General features: G+C 39.2%; 1 protein-coding gene across 5 annotated transcripts in view; it reads left to right on the top strand.

Moving 5' to 3' along the window:
* CDH18 (cadherin 18) overlaps window positions 1-24,840 on the top strand; it is a 1,010,793-nt gene that overhangs the window by 906,283 nt on the left and 79,670 nt on the right. For all 5 annotated transcript variants that reach the window (XM_050937421.1, XM_050937420.1, XM_050937419.1 and 2 more), the window contains one exon: window positions 5,966-6,219. In XM_050937421.1, coding sequence (XP_050793378.1) covers window positions 5,966-6,219 — 254 coding nt within the window. The remainder of the gene's footprint in view (window positions 1-5,965; window positions 6,220-24,840) is intronic.

Raw genomic sequence — 24,840 nt, 5'->3', positions numbered from 1 at the left:
AACTACAAACCGCTCCCAGAAAAATACAGTTCATTATCAGAGTGAAAGCTGACATTGAATTCTCTGCTGCCTCACAGGTGGATCACAGTTTTCAGCTGTGCAAACACGAATCCTAAAGATTTTAACCGGAGCCAAAACAACAAAATCCCTAGTGTGACTTTTGTTCATGTCCTCTCTCTAGCTCAGACGTATCACAAATCTATGCCAAGGCATCCTAAAATAATCTTTCCATTGTGAGGCATCCTGCCGAGAAGCCTGATCCTGATTGGCTATGACAGCTGCATAGGGTTCTTCCTGGGTGGCCCCTCAGGAGACATAGAGTTAGAAATAGACAAGTTAGGTCCTTCCTTATTCTCATTATTCATGGTTGCTTATTCACAACGGGCCTTTCTGCTTATCCTTATCAGCAACACAGCTTCCCTCTGTTTCTGGGGCCCCCAGAACAAACAAACAAAAAACAAAAAATCTACTTCAGAGTCTAAAAAAATGCTTCTTTTGGGCCACTTTTCCCTCTGGTCAACTCATTCTTAATAATCCTAAGTAAAGTCCCTTAAAGTGAATGGACCCCTGCAACCGAGGAAAGCACAGTACTACTCCCCTCTCCACTCACAGGAGAAGGGTGAGTCAGAGGTGTGACTGATAAACTGCCCTACACCCCTACATTACTGATACAGCCTGATTGTGGCAAAGCTCCAATGTATTCTTGCCCCTCCTGAGCACCCATGCAGAGTTTGAAATGGAGTACATCCTGCAAGCCATTTCCCAGACTAAGGAGAACTATTTGCACTGTATCTATACCAACAAATTCCTCTGTCAGCTGTTCCCCAAGACCAGAGAAAGGTACAGAAAACTCTTTCTCCTTTTGAACACATACTCCCTTCATTCCAAATCCTTCCAATCCCCAAGTGCAGTTCCCAAGTCAGCTTCCCTACAGATACATTTGGCCTGGGTGCACAACCCCATCAGGCAACACAGGAACAAGGCTTATAACATCAGCTCATAGAACCGTGGGATCTACCAGTCTGCACACAGTAACTTTTGCATCAGTCTCCAAACAAATGGACTTTTCCACCGTCACATCTAATGAACACACTGGAGGAACAACCCCTTCTTGAGCTCCAGCCGGTGAGGCTGCAACCATCTTGGCAGGAACCATCTTGGCAGGAAGAAGAAATGAGAACAAACTCTCTTTCTGATTAGTATAAGCACATAGCAATAGTCCTACATCTAAAAGTAAATAAAAATACCTTTATATTACAACTCCAATATTGGCCGATGCATTATTTTTTTATTTTACAGTATGCACAACTAATTTGAACATGAGTTATGCAATGTTATTACTAACATTTTTTTTTATTGTGTGTGGGTTTTTTAAAATGGCTCCTATGTCTATCCATATCATGTCAAATGTTGATTCATTTGTTTGTAGCATCTGCCTTTTAATATTAAATGTGTCCCTGTATATTAAGAGTGACAACTTACTCAGATGCATAGAAATAAATTCTGCCCTTCTTTATGTCCCTGCAATCCCAGCAAAGTCAGTATGGTTATATCAATATAACCAAAGTCATAATCTGGAATATTTTGTTTAAAATGAGAGTGGTTCAAGCCTCTAAAAACTCACTGTGACTATTGCCCATTAAATGCAATATATTGACATTTTAAAAACATAATGAGAAGGTGCAGAAATTCCACTGATACAAATGTACACTTCAACCAGGTTAAAATCTGAGTTAACACCATTTATAGCTGACAAGGTAACAGTTGGGAAATGTTCATTTTCACACTATTTTACTTTAGGGTATGACCAATGTGCACACAGCCTGTTCTTGTATCACCATGCAAAATAATAGGTGATGTGAATGACTTGCACATTCAGACATACAAGGGCATATTTTGCTGAGCTCATACTATGGTTTGGATGAGTTGAAATCCAATGCTGCAGAAAAATCCTGGCATCCCATGTCCCCTGTATTGCCTCAGAGATGTCATACTATCCCCACTGGTTGTATACACGTTAAAAGCATCCTTCTGCAATATGTTTAGTGTTTGGTCAATTGTATAAATGGGTGCCTGGAAGGCATTTAAGATCTATATTTTTATCAAGCACCTGAATACAAGCCCCTAAACTAATTCTGTACTCCTGTGATTCCAGTTCAGGAAATGGAAGGTCATTTCAGATAATCTTTAAAAATCTTTCTCCTTGTTTAATCACTATAACATTTTACCTTGAATCGCTTATCTCTCTAAGATCAGAATCAGTTTTGTTCAGTAAATAAAGTTGCAGCAGATTCTCTAAAGCATATAAGAATATGCATATAAGAAAATCTCTTCCCTCTTGCTTTTCCATGGAAGAATGTACTGTACCATGAGCACATCAGAAAAGTCACACGTAAATATAATAATTAAGTCTGCACAAAATTTCTCCTCAAAATCATCTGAAATTTGGCATGTTTGAAGTTTTGATGCAAGAATAAACTTCCGAGGATTCACTCAAGGCTCTGGGCCAGGTTGGTCAACCTGACTGAAAAGCCCACATCAACATCTGTGAGGATTCTCTCTAACCTTGTTGTGGTCTGATCCAAAGCCTTCTATCCCCTCACAACCTCCTTCCCTCATGATCCCTGTGAGTGCACTCTTCAATCCTTCAGGCCCCTGTCTACAGAAGAGACCTCAAAATCCCATGAAAATCTCATGAGCAAGCTACAATTTCCCTTCACTTCATATTGTTTTTCAGGTCTAGGGGGAAGAGGGTGAAAGTGTGACAAAAACCATTACTTCCCTGGACTCTTCAGAGAATGATTGGGTGGCATATTCCTCCCAACCACCCATCCTATCATGTGAGGAAGAAGTTGGCTATATTTTTACTGACTCCCTCAAACAAGTAGATACCATGTTACTCTGTGGAATAGCCCAGCCCATATTGCTTCACATTGCCCCTGTGCTGACGTGGAATAGGAAACAGCCCTCCTACTGCCGATGGAACTACTGCTGAACCTCACCAAAATCTGAGTCCTGAGAAACCCATACTGCACTATGATAATGAATACTTCCCCCAATTAATCCCCTAATTGCTTAGTAAACCAGTGAGTTTTGGAAATGGTCCCGTGAGATTCATTAGTGGTTTTTATATTAACATGAACCTGAAACAACTGGAAGAGCAAAACCACAAAGGTATATACAGCCCAAATGCTACGTAATCTACAGTAGGTTGAATGCTGTATATCAAATTTTTAGCGCAGTTTCAACCAGGCCTCCACTGTTTCAGGTGCAAATGTAATCATGGACGCAGGGTTTTTTGTTTGTTTGTTTGTTTTTAAGATTACGTAAAGCCAAATTCAATGAAAGTGTACACAAATTCAAGCAGCAGCCACCCAAACCTAGTTCTGTCAGTCCAAATTACAAACAGATTTCAATTTCCCACATTTTACATCAGATGTAAAAGAAAAAGGTCAAATGATAGCAAGAATTATTGGCAGTTATGGAATATTTTGTTAGTGTTTGTTATATGAGTGAGTGTCCTAAGTTCACCTCAGGATTTAAAATGGCAAATTCACCACTGATTTTCTCCCTGTCATCTCACTGCCTTCAGTATGATTGTATGGGGTGTAAATCACTATAGTATGTGTCCCATATGTTATGGAATAGCTCGATATTAAAGGGCATCGGTCTTCCTATCACCGTGAAGCACAAAATAGCAGAGTGGAATGGTCTTCCTCTCCCACTTCTCAATGGCAGATTCTCTTGGACAGGCTGGAGGAAACAGAAAGAAGAAGAGAGGAAAACTGTATGGGTCTATCTTTTGAAAATAAAGCCATAGATGTCCTTGAAATCTCAGCTGTTTCCTGCTTATATGAAGTTATTATTCCTACATTGCTGTAGCTAAAAATATTGTTAAAGATAGAGATAAACTTCATTTAAAGTAACTGCAAAAAACAATTAAGTTCCTAATTAGACTGTGTATCTTGCAACCATGTATTTGATTTAGAATGATTTATAGCTCTCCACAGTTTACTTGAGAGTCCAAATATTGCTATAGGCACATTTACTTTCATCTTTCCACAGCTATGGAGTAAAGTGTGTTTCCAAAGTAATACACATTGTATGTTAGTTGCATTTTGCATTGTGTTGTATAATTGATTAATCATTGTCTAAACATGCCATCTAGCAGTATGAATTGTCAATTTATGTTCACTTCATTTAAAATAGAAGTACTTATTAAATCACTGACTAACAATATCATATGAGATATAATTACATAATTATGTTGTGGCAATTGGCAATGATTATGTATTTTGAATGATGTATATGGTTCTGTTCTTCATGCTGAAAGATTTGCTAGATCCTGGAAAATTTGTATAACTTTTAAAATAACATATATTTTCATGCAAATAGACCTAATTTCCTTAGCATTAAGATTGCACAAGTTAATTTCCTGTCAACACACACAGTAGAAACTGAAGAAATCACCACATTAGGCAACTTTAACAGCCAAACAAACCTAAGTGCCATATCTTATCACCAAAACATACTGTAAACTTGATGTTCATAGCAAACTCCCTTTCATTTGCAACATACAGCCCCCATGGTTCACACATCTAGTTCATCACAGTTCCTGCCTTAATTCGTGATTTTTTTGCACATGTGTAGCCATCACTCTGAAGCTTCACTCTTGTTCTGCTCAGTTCTACTCATTCAGCCCTTTGTGATTTCAATGGAGTTCTGTGTTGGGGTATCGTTTCTGCCTACAGGGAGCTCAGTGCTAGATCAGGGCTATGTTTTGTGTGGGTGGGTGCATACCACAAGGTGCAGTGTTCATTGTTTAAAAAGAGATACATGCTTTATTTTTATGTAATTTCACAAAATGTCTTGATAACATTGTTAAACAGTTAGAACTTTCTTGAGGTTGCAGAACAATTTCCATTATAAGCTACTTTTTTTCATATGATCAAAATATTCTTAAATATTCAAATGGTGATCTTAAATTTTCCTTGCCTGGTGTCTGATCAAAGGTGGAATTGGTTCAAACATTAGAACAAAATCTCTTCAGCCATTTGGGAATTTAGTGAAAAAAATACACATACACACACATATTGATCCTTTTAAAACTGCAGCTTGAGCACATATTTCCATTAAGTTGGTACAAGAGTACACTGCATATGTGCTTGCATCATGGAGTGTGTTCACTTTGCATCTAGAATCACAGGCCAATCTCTGTGATCCTGGGATTGTATTGTACTGATTACAAGGTAACTGGAAGCATTCCCCATGCTGTTTTTTATTACCCCTTTTCCCTCAGTGTAGCTCCCCAGAATGTTTCACAAAATTATGAGCATGTTGCCCTTTTGTCTTACGTGCACTCAGTACTGCACAGTAGTACCAGATGGTAAACATGAATATCTAAAATTGTTTAAAGAAAAAATTAGTAAGAAATATCATGTGATCACAGAATTAAATACATAAGACCAAATTCTGCTCCAGTGATTTCAATGGAGTTACTCCAGATAATCAGAAGGGCAAATTAATGAAAAATGTGGCCCTGTGACATAATATTAATACACTAGATTACACATAATATTAATACACTACACATAATATTAATACACTACAATTTTGCATCCTTAAATTTATTAATTTATTAATACACTACAATTTTGCATCCTTAAATTTTATATTTCCTGACTGAATGTACAGCTGCAAAGTTACCATTGCATTAATATAATTTAAAAAGAAGCAGAATGTAAATTCAGAATTTTTTTCATGTATTCAGCCCAAGTCCAAATTTCTACACAACAGTTTTATAGCCCCATAAAACCAAGTCAGCTGACGTGGGCCAACCGCAGGTGGTTTGATGCAGTGTAGACATACTCCAATTGTCTTTCCAACAAATCTGAAATATATTTTGTTTGCAAGCAATTCAAACAAAAGCACAGCATGGTAATGTCATATCTCTTTCTTCCAACAGCCACTCAACTATGAAAAAAAGAAATCGTATACACTTAATATAGAAGGAGCAAATACACACCTGGATTTCCGTTTTTCACACTTGGGACCATTTAAAGATGTGACAATGTTGAAGATCATTGTTGGGGATGTGGATGAACCTCCACTATTCTCTATGCCTTCCTATGTCATGGAAGTTTATGAAAATGCGAAAATTGGGACTGTTGTTGGTACAGTGGCAGCACAAGATCCCGACAGCACTAACAGTTTAGTAAGGTACAGTAAGTCCAAGCAGTACTGAACTGATCTCTGGTTGCTAATGGATTAATGAGATCTGGGATGTGTCAGATGATATCTTTTCTGTTAACCTATACTAGAAAAAATGGATGGAATTTTTTTATTCTCAACATGCAATTTTGTACACATACTGTAATTATCAGCTTTTTTATTAGTTTGAGCTAAATTGAGGCTTTTAGCCATCAACCTGAATAGAAGTTAGTGTGAAACTCATGTTGATGCAATCCTTCTCCAATTAGTCCATTGAGCAGGAAGGATTTACTGTTCATGCCTGACTCATCTGGTAAGCCTGCTGTTCCACCCCCCAACTAGTATAACCCACCCACTCTCTGGTTAGGATCGTGACCCTGGTTTCTCTCCACTATCTTTGGAGGTGCTATGCTTGCACAGAGAGGAAGCAGTCACTGCACTTTCCCAAATGGAGGAAATCTAACAGTGACAAGCACTTGTGCCAGGTGTCAAGCAGGTTCCTCCCACCCATCATGGGAATGCATTAATTTTACAAAATATTTATAATCTGAGTTAAAATATTCTAATATTTTTCATTCATATCAGAGTAGAAAAGAACTTTGATCATCTAGTGAATTCTCCTGCATTGCTGATGTTGTTAGAGGCATACTTTGCAAACATTTATTACCAGGCATAGTACATGCAAGGATGATTAGTCCTACTGCTGTTTGTCTCAGTAGCAAGCATGTGCTAGATTAGGTACTTTATTTGTAAATGAAACAAATGTATAACATTTTATTGAAGAAACAAATCAAATAGTCTTCATACTGGAATTGATTTCTTGGAACAGCTTCTGATTTTCTAAATAAATTCTGTGATATTCTGTGTTAATGGTTTGACCATAATCCTACAGTTTATAATACAGCTAAGTTTAAAAGACATCAAGATCTGGACTAGGAAGCTGGATCCAAATTCCATACATTCCCTGTTACAAGCCATATCACAACACTGGGGCTGAAAACTCATATACCCAGGTACAGGGAATCTGAATCTGAAGTTTTATAAGTTTCAAGGTGTTTTGATTCAGCCAGCATAGAGAAATAGGATTGTTGGTCATATCTAAAATTTTGGCGTGGATCCATTCCTGGCTTACAGCAGAGTTATTTAACATGTTTTAAGCCATACTGAGGAATAAAGTGGTAGTTATTTTGTTGCTTTATATAAGGAAGTGCAGTTCTTTTCAAACAAAATGCATGACAATTCTGTAGATAAATGAACAAATATCTAAGGGTGGAATTGGACTTAGACCCTTTAGAAAAAAATAATTCTCATATGACTTTGTTTGGTAGCCTAGTGCTTTTTATGAATGAATTGTAAATCCTTTGTGTGAATATATGAGAAAGTAAACAGAAATCAGTCTTTCTGAAGTTAATTGGACATACACAATTTTCGTTAAAGCCTACTGTATGAATGTGATACTCTCAGTACAGTGTAACAATTATCATGGAACTTTATGATCTCCTAATTTTTATGATTCTGAAACCTGTTTTTGTGCTGATACTCTAACACTCAGAAGTGTTTGGTATCCAACAGTCAGTATCCACAATTTGATAATGCTAAGATAATGCATTTAAACTGTGGTTATCATGTTATTGTCTAAATCATAATATTTGTATGTTAACTAGTAAAATTAACTAGAGTAAGAGACCAGTCACTTCCTAAATCAGCTAAATGACAATGGCTGTAAGGAAGATGAATCTGTGACCCCCATAGCCTGGAGCAACATAAGGATTAGCTTTCTTGCTGGCCTGAGAACAGGGAAGCCAACTGGAGATCCGCCACCCTACAACAGTTTCCAACTGTCAAGAGAATTTCTTCTAGAGAAGGGTCAGAGGAAGTGGGAGAGAAGCTGTAGCAAGTTGTGAAGGGCTGAGATGGAAAATGGCAAGGGAAAAGGGTTTGGTGGGTAGAGTGGGAAGCTAGTTGGAGAAACAGCTGGCACCAGTCCTGGCAGTGGATCCAGCCCTTTGGTGTCTTTTTCACTAACACCTTGAAGCAAATAGCTGATGTGACAAATTATTCAAATGTGTTCAATAACTGAATCTAACTTTTGCTCATCCCCTGCCTGAACCCTCTTCTTTCTTATCATTTTCCTCACTCATCTTATTCCCTCTATTTCCTCACTCTTTCTTCCATTTCTTTCTCTTTTAATGTTTTTTTTCTCTATATGAATAATATGCTTGTGGAAGGAGCTGGATTGACTACCTTGGACATTGAAACCCTCTCTTTATCCACAGTAGAGGTTTAACAAGGACAGCAAATGCCTCCTCACTGCCCTACTAGTAGGTTCAATCCTGACCTGTAGGAAAGATTGTTAGGCATGAGAGGGAAGTTCATTTCCCATCTGCTCTTTATCCATCCATCTGAGAGTGCCAAAAAGAGTGCCAATTGTTTTGTTATGGAGATACCTGTCCTCTAACAGCTGGACTAAGCATCAAACTCGTTTCACGTATAGTCGCCCAAACAGTCATCATCTAGTAACAATTTCTGTCATTGTAGCTTTGGGTTGTATTTGAGCCAGAATTCAAGAGATGAAAGAGTGTACATCCCAGTATTGAACCATGTTATCCCCACACACAACATATTAAGGGGCTTGTAACGGGGCAGGCTCCATCCCCGCCCTCTGATACCCTAAAAACCTCTCAAACTCTATCAATAGGTGTCAACTTCATGTGAGTTTATTTGCAGTCCTGCCACCATCCCCCATGTGGTCTCACACAGCAAAGTATTTATGGTGCTTCTGGCCCTTAGGCCCTTTCCCACAGGAAAAGCCCTGCCTTCCTGGAGATCTCAGAGCATAATGGGCTCAGCTAGCCCTGGTCCTCCCCCTCAATTCCTTCCTGTATATCCTTTTGTACCACTAAGCTTCTGGTTAATTAGTGCATCATCCTTCTCAGTCTGATTGGGGATTTTCAGCTAATTAGCTAATCAGCCTTCTTCAGGGGGTCTGATTGGTGCCTAAGTGGTCAGAGTGCTGACTTACCTTTTAGTTCCAGGGCTTTAATATTTAAAAGGCTGAATTGGCACAGGGCTTTAATATTTAAAGGGTTGAATTGTGGCTTTGTGACTGTTCTGAGTAATGGGTGACATATACTTTTGCTGCCCCACGAGCAGAACAGGAATGAGCACTTTGCCTGGTGCAGATTCCCTTCCCCTCTGTGCTGGTTTTCACACTGGGCTGCAGAGTCAAATGTCTCTCCTTATTCCTTACCTACCTGAGGAGAGGTAAATAGCAGCTCTGTGGAGACTACATGACCCTTGATGCAAGCAATCAGTGGAGGGAAGTAAAAAAATTGTCTTACAATCCCTTATTCCCCTGTCCTGTTATGGAGGGCAAGTTAATGACTTACCTAATGTGTTTGAAATATAGCCATAAAACTCCCATTAACTTTAATAAGAACTGTTTGATTAAAGTCTAAAAATTCAGGGGTGAGCCTGCTGAGAGGAGGATAATAGGATTATTTTCTCCATGTTCATCCTCGCAGAATGCTACTTTAAAACAATCAAACAGAACCCACTTTGCTTGACATTGATTTACAAGAAAATACAAAATCTACAGCCTGTGTACCACATAGATAAAGGTATGTGTTCCACAGCTGATCCATCTACAGTGCTGGCTACCAGTCAATTAAGTTACTTAGAGAGATCCATTATAGAATGATACTAGTCCACAGTACAATTAAAGAGCAATGACTTTCTTCACAGTTTCTCCTAATCCAGTTGTATGTCCTTTTCATTTTATAGGGACACTGCCATTACTGAGGTTGATATAGGATTAGACACACATGGTTTCAAGCATATTATTAATTTATTACCTGCTGGTTTAAAGATACAATTTATTTACTAGCCAATTAAGATTTATTTACTACCCAATTAAGTTCTATTTTATTCTGGTGTCAAGAATGATCACTATGGACACAGTAACGATCAGAAGAGTGATTGCAGCAAATAAGTGTTCCTAGAAGAAATATTTTTTTACAAAATTCTTAGCAATAAAGCCAAGCAGCAGGTGACCAAATATAGATACTGTTATCTGCTGTGAGGAGGTGGGAGATCCTTTCCTTCATATTGCATCACTGTAGTTCCCACATAACATGTCTTATTTTTCACTGAAGTCCAAATCAAACGATGCTGCCACTGTGTCAAATTGTACATGTGGTTAAGCATTAATAGTACTGACACCATAGTTGACATAGAGGAGGACATTCTACTATGTTTTTTTCCATCCACAATATCATCACAATCTTTATATACCTCCTTCTTCAAACTGATGATGATGAACCATCAGTGGTTCCTGTGCTTGGGAAAATCAATGACCTTCTTTCTTTCTTTTTAACGTACCGAATTTACTTTATCTAGATATTAGATTGTGTTCAGCTCTGTGCCTTACAGGAGCCAGCAAACAGAGCTGTAAACAGGGGAGTTTCAGTAAGAGTTCTGTTGGAAGAGGTTTTTGTATTTTGTGTATTGTGTTTTGTAGTTATATGTGTGGAGGCTGGTAGAGGCAGTGTGCTGGGAAAGAAGCTGAGCCCTGATTAGAGAGCGGGGCTTCTCTGGTTAGGGGTCCTGTAAAGGTAGCAAGACAGTCAGGCAGTGGCATAGACAGCTGCAGTGGCACAGGAGCTGCTGAGAGAGCTGTAAACGGGAGTTTCAGTGGGAGTTTACAAGGGGAGTTTGTGGGGGAGACTCAGAGACCTAGGCAGAGGAATAGACTGGCTAGTAAAGGGAGTGGATGGTGTTCTGCCAGTGTTCTGGTGCCCATTGTGTGTTTGTTTTGCTGTAGATGGTGGTGGTTTGCTTTGGTTTGTGTTTCCTGGACTAACAGGTTTTAGGTGGGAAGACTATGACCACCGATACAAAGGCAGCAGTGGAAGACACAATGAGGATGACTGTATGTGGAAGCTGCGGCATGTACATGATCCTGGAGGGGGTACCTGAAAAGAATTTTGTCTGCATGAAGTGCCGCCTGGTAGAGCTGATGGAAGAAAAGATCCGAGGATTAGAGATGCAGGTGGAAGCCGGTTGAGTTTAGAAAGGGGTTCAAGCAGATGATGGAGCAAAGATATGAGGAGGTTGAAGGGAAAAGCTCAGACTTGCAGATGGAAGCAGGACCAAAGAATTCTGAGGGGAGGCTGCTGGGTGAGGAAAGTGGACAGTGTGGAAGCATGTGACTAAGAGAAGCAGGCAGAGGAAAAGACGGGCCAGTGAAGGAGAAATAGAGCTCAGGAACAGGTTTGCAGAGTTGGAAAATTAAGGGGCACAGCAGGTGATCGCTGAAGGTGAGAGGGCAAGGAAGAAGAGAAGAGCAGTTAATCCTATAGGAAGAGGGGAAGAGTCAATGGAGACAACACTACCAAATTTGAGCCCCAGGAGGATACGGGATGGATTGTGGAGGATTGCAAGGGACAATAAAAATCAAGAAGACTTGCAGCCAGAGGGAACAGGGGATAGACCGGAGAATCACACTGTCACCAGGAAAGGCAGGTCTATGTGATTGGGGACTCCTTACTGAGAAGAATAGACAGGCTTGTAACTAGAGCTGATCCAGAGAACAGAAGGATGTGCTGTCTGCTGGGTGCTAAGATATGGGATGAGGACCTGAGGCTGAAAAGGATCCTAATGGGAGAGGGAAAGAATCTGCTGATTATCCTTCATGTGGGAACAAATGATATGGCTAGATTCTCACTAGAAGGTATCAAGGGAGACTATGCCAGGCTGGGGAAGACGCTTAAGGAAATCGACGCTCAGGTGATCTTCAGTGGGATTCTGCCTGTTCCTAGAGAAGGGCAACAAAGGTGTGACAAGATTATGGTGATTAACAGATGTCTCAGGCAGTGGTGCTATAAGGAGGGTTTTGGGATGTATGGCCACTGGGAAACATTCATGGACAGAGGACTGTTCTCTGAGGATGGACTTTACCTGAGTAAGGAGGGGAATAGACTTCTAGGATGGAGGCTGGCACAACTGATTAAGAGAGCTTTAAACTAAGAATTTGAGGGAGATGGTTGGAAGATGTGGAGGCAATCTCCATGCCAGAATTTAACATTGAGAGGGAAGAAAACAAAATAAGAAAGGATACAGTCGTGTATAGTAGAATGGACATAAGGAGGAAGGGTAGTGCGGATACCAGTCTAATAGGTGATACTAGTGGTAGAATGTCTTTGCCTAATCAGATAAAGAATGTCAGTGAAGCCAAACAGCAAAAATTAATATGTTTGCACACTAATGCGAGGAGCCTAGGCAAAAAAATGGAGGAACTAGAGCTACTACTGCAGGAAGTGAAACTGGATATTATAGAGATAATAGAATCATGGTGGAATAGTAGTCATGACTGGAGTACAAGTATTGAAGGCTATGTGCTCTTTAGGAAAGACAGAAATAAAGGCAAAGGTGGTGGAGTAGTGTTGTATATCAATGATGAGGTAGACTGTAAAGAAATAAGAAAGGATGGAATGGATAAGACAGAGTCTGTCTGGGCAAAAATCACATTGTGAAAGAAAGCTACTAGAGCCTCCCCTAGAGATAGTGCCTGGGGTGTGCTACAGACCGCCAGGATCCGATTTGGATATGGATAGAGACCTCTTTAATGTTTTTAATGAAGTAAACACTAATGGGAATTATGTGATCATGGGAGATATAGACTGGAGGACAACTGCTAGTAAGAATAATAGGGCTCAGATTTTTCTGGATGCAATAGCTGATGGATTCCTTCACCAGTAGTTGAAGAACCAACCAGAAGGGATGCTATTTTAGATTTGGTTTTGGTGAGTAGTGAGGACCTCATAGAAGAAATGGTTGTAGGGGACAAACTTGGTTCGAGTGATCCTGAGCTTATTCAGTTCAAACTAAATGGAAGGATAAACAAAAATAGATCTAGGACTAGGGTTTTTTATTTCAAATGGGCTATCTTTAAAGAATTAAGGAAATTAGTAGGGAAGTGGATTGGACTGAAGAACTTGTGGATCTAAAGGTGGAGGAGGCCTGGAATTACTTCAAATCAAAGTTGCAGAAACTATCAGAAGCCTGCATCCCAAGAAAGGGGGGAAAAATCATAGGCAGGAGTTGTAGACCAAGCTGGATGAACAAGCATCTCAGAGAGGTGATTAAGAAAAAGCAGAAAGCCTACAAGGAGTGGAAGATGGGCGGGATTAACAAGGAAAGCTACCTTATTGAGGTCAGAACATATAGGGATGAAGTGAGAAAGGCCAAAAGCCATGTAGAGTTGGACGTTGCAAAGGGAATTAAAACCAATAGTAAAAGGTTCTATAGCCATACAAATAAGAAGAAAACAAAGAGAGAACTGGGACTGTTAAACACTGAGGATGGAGTGGAGGTTAAGGGTAATCTAGGCATGGCCCAATATCTAAACAAATACTTTGCCTCAGTCTTTAATGAGGCTAATGAGGAGCTTAGGGATAATGGTAGGATGACAAATGGGAATGAAGCTATGGAGGTAGATAGTACCACATCCGAGGTAGAAGCAAAACTCAAACAGCTTGATGGAACAAAATCGGAGGGCCCAGATAATCTTCATCCAAGAATATTAAAGGAACTGGCAGATGAAATTGCAAGCCCATTAGCAAGAATTTGTTATGAATCGGTAAACTCAGGGGTTGTACCCTACGACTAGAGAATTGCTAACATAGTTCCTATTTTTAAGAAAGAAAAAAAAACGGGATCTGAGTAACTATAGGCCTGTTAGTTTGACATCCGTAGTATGCAAGGTCTTGGGAAAAAAATTGAAGGAGAAAGTAGTTAAGGACATTGAGGTTAATGGTAATTGGAATAAAATACAACATGGTTTTACAAAAGGTAGTTTGTGCTAAACCAACCTGATCTCCTCCTTTGAGAAGGATACAGATTTTTTAGACAAAGGAAACACAGAGGATCTAATTTACCTCGATTTCAGTAAGGCATTTGATAGCATTCCACATGGGGAATTATTAGTTAAATTGGAAAAGATGGGGATCAATATGAAAACTGAAAGGTGGATAAGGAACTGGTTAAAGGGGAGACTACAATGGGTAATACTGAAAGGTGAACTGTCAGGCTGGAAAGAGGTTACTAGTGGAGTTCCTCAGGGATCGGTTTTGGAACCAATCTTATTTAATCTTTTTATTACTGACCTTGGCACAAAAAGTGGGAAGGTGATAATAAAGTTTGCAGATGACGCGAAACTGGGAGGTATTGCTAACACAGAGAAGGACTGGGATATCATACAGGAAGATCTGGATAACTTTGTAAACTGGAGTAACAGTAATAGGATGAAATGTAATAGTGAAAAGTGCAAGGTCATGCATTTAGGGTTTAAAAACAAGAATTTTGGTTATAAATTGGAGACATATCAGTTGGAAGTAACAGAGTAGGAGAAGGACCTCAGAGTATTGGTTGATCACAGGATGACTATGAGCAGCCAATGTGATATGGCCATTAAAAAAACTAACACAGTCTTGGGATGCATCAGGCCAGGTATTTCAAGTAAAGATAAGGAGGTGTTAGTACTATTATACAAGGCACTGGTGAGACCTCATCTGGAATATTGTGTGCAGTTCTGGTCTCCCATGTTTAAGAAGGATGAATTCAAACTGGAACAGGTTCAGAGAAGGGCTGCTAGGATGAACTGAAGAATGGAAAGCCTGTCATATGAAAGGAGATTCAAAGAGCTTGGCTTGTTAGCCTAACCAAAAGAAGGCTGAGGGGAGATATGATTGCTCTCTATAAATATACCAGAGGAATAAATACCAGGGAGGCAGGGGAAATATTTAAGCTCAGTACCAATGTGGACACAAGAGCAAATGGATATAAACTGGCTATCAGGATGTTTAGACTTTAAATTAGATGAAGATTTCAACCATCAGAGGAGTGAAGTTCTGGAACAGCCTTCCAAGGGGAGTAATGGGGAAAAAAGACATATCTGGCTTCAAGACTAAGCTCGATAAGTTTATGGAGGGGATGGTATGATGGGATAGCCTAATTTTGGCAATTAATTGATCTTTGATTATTAGCAGATAAATATGCCCAATGGTTGTGATGGAATATTAGATGAGGTGGGATCTGAGTTACTACAGAGAATTCTTTCCTGGGCACTGGCTAGTGAGTCTTGCCCACATGCTCAGGGTTTAACTGATCACCATATTTGGCGTCAGGAAGGAATTTTCCTCCAGGGATGATTGGCAGAGGCTGGAGGTTTTTTGCCTTCCTCTGCAGCGTGGGTCATGGGTCACTTGCTGGAGGATTCTCTGCACCTTGAGGTCTTTAAACCACGATTTGAGGACTTCAGTAACTCAGACATAGGTTAGGGGTTTGTTACAAGAGTGGGTGGGTGAGAATCTGTGGCCTGCATTGTGCAGGAGGTCAGACTAGATGATCATAATCCCTTCTGACCTTAAAGTTTATGAGAAATTATAAAGTAAGTAAACTCATCATTATATGTTTCTGGGTTTGTTTGTTTGTTTTTTAATTATTTTTGGGAGGGCCAGATCAAAGACTGGAGTTTACATTTAGAGGTGAAGGGGATGAGCTGTAAAGACATGCTTACTATTGTTCTCTTGCATCATTACCCTTCAGTTTTCTGCTGTTCAAAGCTGCCTAAACAGTATAGTTTGCTTAATCAGCATGCACTGAATCAGGGCTTTCATTTGCATCACTGCTTTATTTGGTTGACCAACAAAGAAACCATTTTAAACTAATTACAGTGAATGGTAATATTTTCTGTTTCATTTCACTCGACTTTAACCTGTCTTTGTGTTTTTTTAACTGAAATATTTTCAAAGTTAACAATTTTCTTTTGAATGAAAATTAATTTTCTGTAGAAACATTAAAAATCTCTGATTTCAGTGTGAAGGAAAGTTTTTTTTTTAATTGAAAATTCCTGTGTGGGGGGGAGGAACCCATTTTGAATGAAATTTTGCAAGATTTGTTTTCATTCCTACAAAGGTTAGTAGTAACGGTGTTGGTGTGAAATCTGATAGTTTATGAAAGACTTGGCCAAGTACAGAATAAAAGAGGAAATGAAAGATTAAAATTGGTCATTATAATGTTGTTTGGGTATTTTATGTGACATCTTTTCAAGCTTTGTTTTTAATTGTCTCTCTTCTTTCTGGATCTGCTATGTGCAGTCCTAGTGCACAGACTAGCAGAGTATTTCTATGGGGGTTAGGTTGAAAAAAGCCTTCATCTGAAAGACTTCAAACTAGCAGTGGAACAGCTCCAGGGCTGCTAACACTGCCTCAGGGCTGCAATAGTCCCTGGGCAACGGTGCCATCCCTGTAAGTGATTTTGTCTGGTGCATCCTTCTAGTCACAGTGCGTTCTCCTTGAGGCATTCTTCCTGCAACTGCTCTGCTTAGGCAGAAGAGTTCTGAGGAAACTCAGTTGTTTGCTATTCTCTAAACCCCGATGCACCTAGTCGTCCAGAGAGGATCAGGGCTGCAATTTGATGACTTGAGATGTTCTCATTTTGAGCTGCTAAAAGTTTGGAAACAGAGATCTCATGCAACACTTCCCATTACTTTAATATGTTAATAGGTACTGTTGTATGTGCCAATGGCATGGGCTAACTTCTCTCATATAAACATAGATCTATGTTTACTGATCTTAGTGCTTCAGGGAGGGGAAAAAAGAAAGTCCTCCTCGACATTGTGCCCTAAATCAGGGAACTGGATTAAGAGAAGTCTTACTCTAATGCATAAACATATAATAATGGCAGCCTCTCTCTGCACCCCAACCTCTAGCCCTGATCCCCCTCCCGCTCACTGAACCTCTTGATCCCAGCCTGGAGCACCCTCCTATACCCCAAGCTCCTCATCTCCAGCCCCACCCCAGAGCCTGCATCCCCAGCTGGAGCCCTCACCCCCATGCACACACTCTACCCCCATGCCCAAGCCTGGAGCCCCCCTCACACATCCTGAACTCCTCATTTCTGGCCCCACCCTGACACTTGCACCCCCAATCAGAGCTATCACCCTCTCCCACACCCCAACCCCAATTTTATGAGCATTCATGGCCCACCCTACAATTTCTATTTCCAGATGTGGCCCTTGGGCCAAAAAGTTTGCCCACCCCTGTTCTAGTACTTCTGCTACTGCTGTGCAATATATTAGAGGATTTAGACAGCTCAATCAGTGATTATTGATCAAAGATAGATCAGCACTATACAGAAAGCGGAAAAAGGTCTGCAGCTTACATTTTCACTGCTCCAAAGAGCATGAGTTCACTTCAGGGTACAGACGCTCCCTGAATTACATAAACCCAACGTACACAAATCCGAGTTTATGGAAAAAGTTCCGTAAGCTAGAAATAGGAGGGGCTTTTTTTGTTTGTTTGTATGTTGTTGTTTTTTTGCGTAATGGTTGGAGTTACATTAGGGCTAGAGTTAGGGAACGCTTGTGTCGGGGAGCATCTGTATATACCCCTTGTTTACAACAAACAGAAAATTCCCCCAAATTCCACCCAATTAAGACAAGCCCAGTACTGGGTTTAGGGGCAGACATCCCAAGCGACTGCGTGAGGTGCTGGACTTAGGGGGTTCCAGGCTCAGGGTCCTATATTTGTTGTGCAGATGCTAGCATGCAAATGTATCATCTTATATGACAGGGATAAATTATGCATGCAAATCATGCATTCAAGTTGTGAAATGGGCTAGAAATGCAATAAAAATAAAGTATTTAAAAGTTTAACAAATAGAGGGGGGCACGGAAGACGCTCCTCAGCTGGGGCACCATTTGGTCTAGGGCCAGCCCTGGAAAAACCTTTCATACTTTCCCTTATCTAGTTTGCACCTCCTGTTTTCAGGGTACAGAGACATCTACCCCAATTATTTCTAGCACCCGCACCAATTATTTCCAGCATTTTATTTAGTTCAGGACTCCTATACCATTTATCCCAGTTTTCCTACAACTCTCTTTATATTTTGCATCATTTCTCAAAGGTTCTGCATACACAGGGTTACATACAGTTCACACTAAGCCTGGCAAGAGTGCAAAGCATGGTGGTAGTTTGGTTCATACCGTAGTTAGTGTAAATGCTGAGAATACAAAGCCTTCTAGAAATATATCAGTTAACAAATATTTTTCATTATTTCCAGGATTCAGCTCACTGTTTAAACAACAATTTTAAGATTTCCTCCAATCATCTGTTAGACCCATTTGTTTTGTCCTGCCTTAGATTAGATTGTAAGGTGTTCAGAGCAAAGATTGTCTCTTACTAGCTGTTTGAACAGACGGTCCCCTTGAAAGGGTCCTAATCTTGATTTGATCTCTATGTGCTACTGTAATAGAAATAACAACAAATATAAACATATCCCACTTTTTGGTACCATGTATATCATTGTTTGGTTAAATATTGCCTCTTCTAAGTAACTGACTTTTGTTGGATCCTTCCAGGGCTGATTAAGGCAGGTTTCACTGTATTAGTGTTTTGAAATTCAAAGCATTTTCATGTTGAACCAAACCACTCTGTATTCCACTTTGCTATAATGAACTTCATTAGTCAGTGCAGAGCTTGATTAACAATAGGAAACTGAAGTAGTCTAATACCTTCCTGAATGCACTAGAAAATAAACAGCTTTCTTTCCCTCCCCTCCAACCTGACTCTTGTAACTATAGCTAAACCACAATAACACATGGAAGATTTAGATATGAAGTAAATTGGGCCACATGGTTCATTTGCCTTCTATACAAAGCAGCTGCTTTATTTCCAGGAAAGGTAGAAAACATTAACCAGATTAAGGAAACCTACAAAATTGGAAAAGCTTTTCTGTGAGCTTCAGACTGCTCATTTTATGGGAAGTTAGTAGAGCATGTAGTAGAGTCTCCCTGCTGCTTTTGCCTTTCTACTTTGTCTAACTATCACATAGTATTACCTCATAATGGATGATATATGATAGTGGTTAAGATACCTACTCTGTTACAGAGTAGAAAAACCTGTTTTCCAGCCACTGAGGGTATCTGGGAGCTGTAAGGAAGTCAGACTTGCATCAACTTAGTCTGGATTAAATTGCTAAACTTCTGTTTGGAGCTCTCAAATAACCTACTAATTAAACAGTGTATTATTTATTCACAGAATTACAAAATTAACATCATATAGGGAAATTAATTTGGGTTTCAAATAATGGAGCAAATGCAGGAACCTATTTTAACTTTTGCTGCATTGCTAGTGAAATATAGGGATGATTTGACAAATTAGATGGTATCATACTTTATACAGCCAGGAAAAAATTTGATATTTTAAAAGGAACACTGAGATGTGTATTGTAACAAAGGGTATATCCTCTTGAACCTCAATGTACTACCAACATTCTTTTTGTGACCTTTAAGATCTGTAATTATCTTGAGCTGGATTATATTTATGTTCCTAAATGCAAAAATTTAAATTTATTAGAGATGGAACAAAAGCAACTCCTCAAATTCTGAACCCTCCTTAATGTTTGAAGTCCTTTGGATTTGAGGAACCTATAGCCAAACCTGTGCTTACACAAAGTATGTTCTGGTTTGGTTTCAGAATCTTAGGCATGAGTATGTGAGGGATCTATAGTGTGGGTCTGGAAATTAAATGAATATTGCAAGAATTCTGTTCTTACAGTTTTTTTCTTTCCTGCCTAGTAGCTGGTCTTCCTAAAACCCACTGCTGACAAATAAAGACGATAATGAAAACTAACTATTCTAGCTCCACCCTTCCAAAAAAACCCCAAAACAGACAAAGCCAGAATTCACAGGCTCCATTATCTTACATGTCTTTGGGAAGACAGGTCCAATGAGCTTCGGTGATGTGGTAAACATCCTGACCTATACCCTGTCACATGCCCACACTGCAACAGGAAGCAGAACAGGGAGCGGGAGCTGCTTGCTCCAGTGGGTTCTATGGCAAACACACTGTCCAGGATCATTGATTACTCTAGGGCCCTTTTTATTTTGTGGTACATGTTCTGCTGATGCAGGGAAAAAAAACATATTAAATATGGAATGCAGCATGTAAGTGGAGTGAAGATTTCCATTGAGAAAGTAGGCCACAATATATAAATGATAGCATCTCCTATTTCAGTTAGGCACACAATACAAAGCTCCTATAATAATAATAATAGTCTGGAATTCAGTATGGAAAGAGTGCAGTGAAAAGCCGTACCATAAAGTAGGCCCAGTACATGCTGAAACAGTGTAAGCTATTATATTATGGAATGTAGTCTGTGAACTATGGGAGCATAGGCTTCATATGGAAATGTAGGGTTAGTGGTAGGATCCTTACTGTAATTTTGTAAAGTTGAAAGTTGTATGTAATCACTGTGTGAGAATAAGGTCAACAACAATGCAAATACTTGACTAATATGGAACACAGCATATGAATGATGAGAACAGAAGTCAACAGAAGGTCCTTACTACAGTCAGCAGTGATGCAGTATATAATGTATATGAAGAAAAGGGTCAGTTTGATATTTTAAATCATGGTGTATTATAGAGAGTGAACTTTTTTTCTGTCTGTGTTCTGTAAAGATTGAATATATCACTTTGGCTGTATTTTATGAATCTCTGCTACGGGGATCACCCTGTTGTATTTTTATGAATCTGGGTAATAGATGGAAATCACCCTGTTGGCTACTGCAGCACCTACTTTGGTGCAAAGCAAAGGATGGATAAAAAGGTAGAGATCCTTTTTTGCGTTTACTCGTATAATTTTTAAAGCACTAGGATGAACAGTGAATAGGATGGCATCAAAGCCCTGATAAATGGACTGTAAAGTTTTCCCACTCTGTATGTTTCTGCAGGAGTTTCAGCATGCAGTAGAGCTATACAAATAACTGATTTTTGTTTTGTTTTGTTTTCTGGCAACTCCAAAAACATCAGAAGAAAAATAATGGGTTGAACCAAAACGAATTTGTTTCAAAATTTTCTGTGAATTGAAAAAATAAATAAAAATTGTGTTGGGTCAAAGGAAAAGTTTCAGTCAACCCAAACCAAAAGGTTTTATTTTGGGTGGTTTTTTTTAAAATAAATAAATTATATTGAAGCATATTTTCAAATGGAAAGTTATTTTGAATCAAAAAATGAAAACATTGTCTTTTTTAACTTTTCATTTCAACTTTTTTTACTCTTTTGGCATTTTTGTGTCCTGGTTTTTTGACATGAACAATTTGGCAAACATGCACTCACACAACATTTCAGTATCAGTGAATCTGCATTTTTTGACAGAAAAATTCACCCAGTTCTAGTGTGCAGATCCATGCAAGCAGAGAAGGCAGGAGCCTTCTTTTCCTTTCATCTTCTATTTTTGCCCTCTCTGTTCCCTCAATATTATTTTTCCAAAGGTCTGCAAGCTTGTCTGTTAATCAGAATATATGAAATGCACCCTATTTTGCCTGGGTGAAGACTACAAATCTTCTGCTTTGTCTGATTTGCTGTGGGTCTTCCCTAGGGCTGCAGTGGTCATCTCTTTAGTGACAGTGTTGGAACAGAAGCAGCTCTCATCCAATTGCTGCTCCTTCCCTGTAGATACCCAACATATTATTGGGCAAAGTCAAGCTGTGTGCTCTATCTCTGCTACGTATACATAAACAGCTGTTTATAATCCCAAAAGATGCTATCACATCTCAGATTTCGAGTACAAGATGGTCAAAATTTCTAAACAACCAGAATGGTTTCTTCCCTTACGCATAGTTTTGACAGCAAAACTGACAGTTTATTTCTCTGTTGAGGTTCAAAGGGCCTGAATTTTCACTCCGTGATGGTGTAATTGCACTAACTTCAGCATAATTACACTAGAATAAAACTTGTGTATAGCATGAAGAATCAGGTCGTATATCTGAGTGTTCCCAAAATCTGGACACGATTTGATCTGAAGGATTGATCTTCAACAATCTGTAATAAACAGATATGAATATATAAACTTATTTTTATGTGACTTAGTCTGCTATTTTGTATATATATGTCCAAAAGCATGAGTAAATATGTTATTAAAATCACGTTTGGCATGTAAGTTCCTTGGGATGGAGACTGAGTTTTGTATTTCACTGAACTCAGTATTGGTACTTACCTAGCAGCAATGGAACCTGAGTAAAATATTTATTTCTCTGAAAAAGTGGGATTCTGAATATAACAGTGAGAGGCCCAGTAGCAATACACCTATTTAAAGTGCCATTGCAGCAGGAATAATTCTCTGAAGAATTCAGTGAAGTCAGTAAAATAAGAGGGATCTTCATCTTGCTTTGACTTCTAACTTAGGTCCTTATAGGTATTCCTGTCCATGCAAAGGTGAAGAAAGAAAATGTGGAAGCAAATATTTTCCTAGAAAAGCAAGATAATAGAGTTCACATGGGCAAGGGTAAGAAAGATGACACGTGTGTGTAACAAATGTGTAGAAGTTGTCAGTGAATAAAAGTGAGTGTAGGGGAAATAATTTCCCCTTCTCATACAAACAGCATTCCCTAGTCTCAGAATGAAAGGTAATCTGTTTTCATATATGGTGGACTAATGCCACATCATTTTTCACATTTGGGAGGCACATCTGAAGGCTGCATCTGCTGAGCTGTATTTGTCCACATTTGAGGAACTCTAGTAATGTTAAATGAAAGTTCTGTCTTCTGACCAGCAAGCCGTGGTTAGCTGCAGCTGGAGGAGCCAGCTCTCTGACAGATCCCACACACACTCAGAAATGTCCACGTCACTTGAAATTTAATCCAATTTTTGAATGTATTGGATCTAATCAATTTGTAAAGCCTTTTAGGTAACTAAACCAGCTTATCTATCCTCAGACCTTTTCATATACTTAAGGAGGACAGTGACATGCACAATCCTCAATCATTCTCATCAGTGCCAATTTAGAGCTGGATAGGATTACAGTCTCCTGAGTTTTAGTCTTGCCTGATGAGACAAATTCATAATCTTTTATATTTTCTTTGGGACTATGCAGATGTTAAGCATCATTGCCTTCAACTGGCACACAACTTCTTTCCAGAAGAACATTAGAAATATCTTGTCATTTGAATGCATGAGGATGACAGGAAAGACTCTGCTTAAATCTGGTTTTGCCAATAAAGTAAACAATAGCTTTTAAATCATCAAGGTCACCCAGGTGAAATGGCTGTCATGAACTGATAAAATGTGTTTAGACTCAAACCAGGGTGGACATGGAAGATTGTGAATATAAGATCTAACCCCTCTCTCTTGGATCTTCGCATTCAATAATCTTTCTTAAGGCCTGAAAGTCTAACTATTACCAGTTTTCTTCTGTTAGAGCCAAACAGTTACTTTTATCTATATTTAAGATGGGGAAACCTCTTGCATCAATTTAGAGTTCATATACAGATTCAGCCCCTTTGACCAGCAGTAAGGATGAGTGGGGACTCCATTTTTGGGGGTTTTTCTTAAATCAGATGTCAACCATAGGCTGCCTTCTTTTGGTAGGGTCTGATGGGGAAGGGTACAGGTTTAAATCTTTCTGGGTTGGATTGCATCAGTTAGGCACAGCTTGTAATAACTGTCCATGTGGAGCTTTCCCAGGAGTGTACAGGCAGCACATCTATTACAACCCTTTGTGAAGTGCTCTATGCTCCATTGCTTACCCAGAGGCAAGGCTAGCCAGATCTGCTAAATTCTAGTGGATAATGAGGCCATGCTCCCCTCACCCATGACCCTAAAAGGAATGTGCAGATTGAAACTGTAAGGAAGGAAAAATTCCTTAACACAAACGCTTTCTCTCCGCACTAGAGTGGTGGAGTACTTATGCCATGAGACACAGTTAACAACAGTGGGAGATTTTCTTAAGAAGTAGAACCTTGGCCTCTTGGGATCCTGTTTCTCCAATTTTTAGGTGGCAGTGACAAACTAACAGTCCTCTGAGATGGTGTTTTTAAAAATCAAAATACATCCACTGAGGTTAGGCTCAAGACACCAGTCAAAGCTAGCTGTACTCATCACATCACTCAGTATTATGTGGCTGTTTCTTACATAAACAATAGACTGCAGTATCCTTAAGGTTTGCATTGATCAAAATCTTTGTGCAAACTTTTGATCACAGGCGGTAAACTTAAGGAAATAACTTATTTTTTTCTGAGCTACTGTTTGAGAGCTCTTCCCTTTCACCCTCCCTTTAAATCTGAGAATCTTTTGTGAAGAAAGAGGCTTTGCTATGATTTGAAGCCAGATAAAGTTTTCCAATAGGTATCACTCTAGAGCTATTTAATTATATAATAGTATGTCTGTGGATAGTGTGATTATTAATGCCAGACTACAAGGGGCAATTGAACAAGAACATTTCTTATTGTCCATAACTGTGAGAGGTATAAGACAGACACCAAACTGAGTTTGTACTATCTATAATGTAACGTGTAAGCCAATAAAAGGGGTTAGAATAGGACTAAAAGCTAGGTTTTCCAATAAACCAAAATGACTGGACAGACACATGCAGTAACTCCAACTGACAGCTTGTTTGGCTTGACAGAGAGACAGATTTTGGTATTATATGAAATCTTCAGTTAATTTAGGAAGATTTTGCAAAAGCCTCTAAGGGATTTAGAAGCAAAAATCTCAGTGAAAGACTATCAATAGCTATTGTGTTTCTAAAATCTTTAGGTATTTTTGAAAATCTCCCTTGCCCAATATTT

The sequence above is a fragment of the Gopherus flavomarginatus genome, chromosome 2, assembly GCF_025201925.1.
Source record: "Gopherus flavomarginatus isolate rGopFla2 chromosome 2, rGopFla2.mat.asm, whole genome shotgun sequence".
NCBI classification, from domain to species: Eukaryota; Metazoa; Chordata; order Testudines; family Testudinidae; genus Gopherus; species Gopherus flavomarginatus.
The sequence above is the reverse complement of the archived record's forward strand: the minus strand, read 5'-3'. Positions and strand labels throughout refer to the sequence as shown.